This window comes from Dipteris shenzhenensis, chromosome 21, assembly GCF_047967505.1.
Source record: "Dipteris shenzhenensis isolate YYH24624 ecotype China chromosome 21, Dip_SZ_1.0, whole genome shotgun sequence".
In the NCBI taxonomy this organism is placed as follows: domain Eukaryota; kingdom Viridiplantae; phylum Streptophyta; class Polypodiopsida; order Gleicheniales; family Dipteridaceae; genus Dipteris; species Dipteris shenzhenensis.
The window spans coordinates 42,765,176-42,770,753 of NC_141616.1; the positions used below are offsets into that span (position 1 = coordinate 42,765,176).

The 5,578-nt window shown below is 41.4% G+C and overlaps 1 protein-coding gene across 1 annotated transcript in view; it reads right to left on the minus strand.

Annotated features, from left to right (window-relative positions):
- Nucleotides 1–3,124, minus strand: part of LOC147888878 (uncharacterized) — a 53,789-nt gene extending 50,665 nt beyond the window's left edge. The window contains exon 1 of the mRNA XM_087392489.1: nt 2,842–3,124. Within this exon, the coding sequence (XP_087248615.1) occupies nt 2,842–3,045 (204 nt within the window). The 5' untranslated portion in view covers nt 3,046–3,124. The remainder of the gene's footprint in view (nt 1–2,841) is intronic.
- Nucleotides 3,125–5,578: the final 2,454 nt, after the last annotated feature.

Consider the following 5,578-nt stretch of genomic DNA (forward strand, 5'->3'; position numbering starts at 1 on the left):
TGTGTGAATGTCCAAGGAATGTCCTTGTCCTTGGCATTCACACTACAAATGTGGAATGGTGATCTGCCTCTTAGCAAGTAGGGGCACATGTAATTATGAACGTCCATGGTATGGAAATGAGAGTGGAAAAATGTGTCAATTAACCTAAAATCTATGTCGAAAGTCATATTAAACAACATCGCTGGGCGACTCCTCTAAAATCTCAATTCTGAGAAAAGTATGTCAGGTAGTTCTAACGTTCCTTGAAATGCAAAGATTGGTGGCCATCTAGGGGTATATGAGCATCCAAAGGTGAAGACTACTTCACCTCATCCACTTGACAAAGCTTGAGCATGCGTTGCTCTGAAGGTGTGTTTGCATGTATCTTGATGCTAGAAGAAGCAAGGCAAATTTGATAGCCTTTGACTTTGGTGTACACGGGCATCCAAAGATGAAAATGAAGCTCTGGATCAACCTCTCACCCACATGACAAAGCTTGAGCCTACTCTCAAGGTATGTCTAGAGTCATCTTGTTGCTAGAACAAGCAAGCCTAAGGTCAAGGCCTCCTTGAAGACCGAACATGCTAGGATGCCAACTGGGAGAGAGGAGGGAGGAGGAGAAAGAATTTACTTCACGGTCCAAGACCCAACGCAATAAGTATCCCCGAAGGGGATTTGAATCCACACACAACAAACAATGACAAACCAATCAGTCGGCCCACTCTAGCGCTTCTAGGATCCAAACATCAAACCATGGTAGACTTGCAATGTCCAGCAAAGTGTTCCTCTTGAGAATTTTGATTGTTATAGCCTATGGACCATTCCAACCAAATTTAAAATTGTTCTTTTCTACCGTTGCATTGTATAGTAATGCCAGTATGCCTTTCTTCAAATTCTTTTGCACAATATGCTGATCGTGCCAGGCCTTCTGCCTTCCTTGGATTATCTGATGTGTCCATGTAGCTCATTGTCACAGTTTATCTAGCTGACAAAGCTACTGCAAGCATCACTTGATGGCATTTGCTTTGCCAAGGTGATGCTTATTAGTAGCAACACATAAACTCAAAACAAAAAATTCCATTGGAACCATAGCTTCTAGTCCAAATTCCATATTGAGACTAGCATATAGGTTAAAAGTGCCGGAGCACATATGGGAAAGAGAGAATTTTACCTCATGGGCCATGACATCATGCAATAGGACGACTTTACTTCGTGGTCCAAGACAACTCCATAGATGTACTCAAATCTAAAAAATCTACCCCTGTGCCAATAACAAGCATCAAAGATGAGGTGACCCTTTGACTCGGACTCATCCACGTGACAAAGGCTAAAGATCAATAGCTCTCGAGGTACATTTGTAAAGCACTTAACATCTATGAGGAGCTACTCAGAAAGGAGACTACTTGACACCCAAAAACTCTATGGATATGAAGGCTAGAAAAATAGTGAGCTTTAACACTCCTCATCCACTTTTTATTTGGCCTTCAATGATCATACACATACGAAAAGCCCAAACCCCAAAGATGTAACAACTACAATCTATAATACAGCACAACTTTTGTAGCTTTTTCAAAGGAGTTAAATGACTAAGTTCCCAGATTTAGCCAAATCAAAAACGTCTACCTCGAAATCAAAGTTCGTATATACAGTTTATTGTTGTTTATCATAGATATCACCTCTAGACCTATCCTAGGTAGAGCCAAACCCAAGAAAGTGCAAAGACTAAGCTTGCTAAGCAAATAAGTTCACAAAACCCAAAACGATATTCCTCCATCAAATGAAGTTGGATCTATATACACAATATCTTTACATTTTGAAAGATCTAGGACAATGAGATCATCTATGAATTATCTACCAAAGCTACGACGCTTGTTGTGTTGTATGGCAACGAGCTTGCCCAAAGTAAATCATGTATATAAAAATACCTCCTCCTACATGGTGATCCAAGAAGTGCGTCAAAGCAATGACGGCAAAGACTATACATGCACCTCTTTCAAACAGGAATAATCACGTAAGAGTAAAAGGGAAAGGAAGGGGGACGGGTGACCGACCGAGGATGTTAGGCTGAAAGGTGAAAGTGAGCTTCGCCCACAGCACAACTGAGCGGAGGGTCCGATGGAAACACGTGTTGATACTCGTACCCTCAAATAACGAAAAGCAAAAGCCTTTCATGTGGTTCTCAATAGGCCACAACGCTTACACTATTAAAGTGCGCTACGAAGTAAAGGAGTTCAGACTGAATGCTGTGGTGAAGCAAAAATCCGTCAAGATCTATGGGACTCAGTATAGTAAAACCGGCACTTACTTGGAGCAGCTATAGCGACTCCTAACAGCTAAACTTTTGAACACAAAAGTAAACAGCATACGCTTCTTTAACATTTCCGAAATCTAGAGCGTCTTTTCGTGTTACGGAATGTTTTGCTGTACTCGAGCAGGTTGGAACGCTTAGAGACTGCAAAGATTGGAAATAACACATGTCCCCAAGGCTCTTAACTTCAAAATATCTGTCCAATCAGCCCTCTTCTTAACTTCTTTTCTAGAATGGATAAATTGGCAAAGGGCCTCCCTGCCTGTGGTGGTAACTTACGATAGGTGACCCAAAATGTTACCTGGAAAAGCTGTGGACTCTAAGATAGTGCCTAGAATAGGAAGCCTTTCACACACCATGAGAGAAAAACTAAGCTACTTCTCGCGAACTGGAAGAGACATTAAAGCGACTGTTCGCATATTATTGAGGAATGTTAACGATAAGTGAGAGGATAAATGGGCATAGACCAGTCCAAGCACCAAACGGCAGAAACGGCAGGAGACAGTACTGCCCAAAGTACTTATCAAAAACGGGAGGAGCTGCGGAGAACTCACAAACTCAAGCCCAATGCCACGCGAAGCACCGCAAACCAAGGAGACAGGTTGCGCGGAACGAACTTGCGAGTCGGAGGAGAGATAAGCGGTGGCGAAGCGAAGCGTGGCAAGGCGAGTAGTAAGGAAGGGGGAAGGGCGGGAGTGAAGGTTGTTGGAACGAGTCCATGGCAGAGACAGGGGGCGTGGAAGCGCGAGGGACGCCATAGCCACCTCCTCTTCTTCTCTCCGACCTCTACTTGCCTACAGTCCTCCTTTCTATTAAGCGTAGAAGATAGTTATTAGGTAGAAGATAGTTATTCGATATAGGGCAGAGCCATGCCTCCAACTTCCCTTAACCTTACCTTCGACCTGCTCAGTTTGCCTTTCATAGGGTGGGTTCACTCTTTGCCTTTGCCTTATGAAGTGTCCTAGAGCTACATAGTTCCTTGTTCTAAGGAGAACCAACAAGAGACAACTAGTTTTTTAGAGGTCTTGTTTGCATCTTGTATAGATGTGCAAAAACGTAATTTGGAAGCCAAGGTGGGTTGGTAGCATTGTAATCAACTAGGTAGCCATTGTAAGATACCTGGGTGCCCCATTGGGCCTTAGTATTACACTCAAGTAGAGATTTGACTGGTTTTGAGAGAAGATTAAAGAATTTAGAGGACGGCAATGGCTTGGGGTGGAATGCTTGGTCATTCAACATATTCTCTCAACTACAACTATCTACTTGGAGTCATGGGTTCGATATAACACTTCAAAATGACTCATGGGTTCGACATTGAGAAACTACTCGAGATTCCTATGGGCTAAGGAAGGAGGGGGAAGAAGAATTCATTATATCCCATGGGAAGCCATGAAGTCTCCCAAGCTAAGGGAGGGCTTGGGCTACCCGATATTTGGGTGCACAATATGGCATTGTTAAGTAAATGGCTTCCCAAAATATTTGATCGCTTAGGTCCATGGATTGAATGCATTAAGGTGGCTTGTTGAATGAGCAAAGGGTGTGCAGGTTGGAATGTGGAGAAATTTGAATTAGTACAACAAGATTATATCAACTCTTCTACTAAAAATTGTGGGGTTCAAATTTCATCTCTAGGTCAATTAGGAGATGGGAAGTTGTAGGTGAGCATTTGAAAAAGAAAGGAAATGGTGTTCTAAGAGGTGATGGCTAGCCTTGTAGAATGCACTTGGTGGGGTAAAGTAGTCATGAAGGATAATAGACCTTTGTCTTTATTAGACCTCCTTTGAGCTAAAACACTCTACTATGCCTCATCCACAGTATTACTTTAATTCTTTAACAAATTCATTTTTCTCTGTTTAGGAACTTAATGGAGGATGGGAAGGGAGCAATGGACATTAGTGATATCAACACTTCATACCCTTTAATATTTTTTTGAAGCCATCTCGATGCTAAAGGAGCCAACACACAAAGGCCTATGTATGTGAGTTGAGGTGATGAAGGACTTCAAGGGCATTGTGGATGCAAAGGAGATGCTTGGAGCTTCTGATGTAACTGGTGTAAGCTTCACGACTTACATGACTGTATTCAAAAATCTTATGTCTGCTATTGCTGGAGCAAAGTGTTTCTAGAGTGCCACTACAACACATTGTCTTTAAAGCTTATTGAACAGGAAACAAACAATCTTCCTAGAGAAATGCTTAGAGGATACCATTATGTAACTAGCACAATGAATTGGTGTAGTCAAAAGCAGCTTGGTATTGAGTCATTTGAGATGAATGGTTTCAATAATGTCTACTTGGATGTTCAAAAGATGCAAAGTGCCATGGTCAAATTCTATGAAATGCGAGAAGATTGTAAAAATAATGCCTATCTTTAGATGGTATTTTATTGGTTTGGTTTCATGTATCTTACAACAAGATTCTTGTTCATGCAATAGAATGCAATGGTAAGATATGTTTATAAATCAAAATAGATGAAATTCAATTCATCAAAGGGCACAAGCAGGAGAGGGTAAGCATTTGCATTATGAACAAGGCCTTGCACTTTGTTCAGACAGGTGAGAAAGTTGTGTGAGATTTCTTGATCCCATCTAAAAAGGACATATGGTGGTTGCTATGTTTGAGACTCCAAAAGAGTGACACAAGACATTGAAGTGGGTCCCATCTTCAAAGGACATATGGTAGTTTGTTGCATTTGAGATTCCAAAAGAGTGCCATGAGACATTGAATTGGGGTCTAGATCGAATCGAAATCCCATAAATTATTCATACACAAGAGGAAGGGAAACTCAATGTGGGTTCTAGATAGCATCATAATCCGATAAATTATTCAGACACTAGAGGAAGGGAAACCATTATGAATGGATGGGCATGGAACATTTCGAGTCAAATAGCATCTTGCAGATGATTTGAAGACACTCAAGTGCTTGTATGGTTTTGATACAGGTCTGAATGCAAAATTTGCATGGGTGTGGTATGTGCGAATACAAAATATGCATGCTTGTACTACACCCAGTCTCAATGGATGCAAAGGGAAGCTTGCAATGGAAAACGGTATCTCAATGGTATTCTCTCTTACAATCAAAGGGCAGCCCCTTACTATGACCCTAAGCGGGATCTCATTTTCCTAATCCCATCGAAGAGAGTAGTGATATGTATTTTGCATGTTGAATAGCACAAACTCAACGAGTTACATATCTCTGTCTAGTTTATGCTTGGAACTTTAGGATGGAATAAATTTCTACACATTGCATGGCAAAAGTTGAAGAATGACTTTTAGGACGGGATTTCATGGA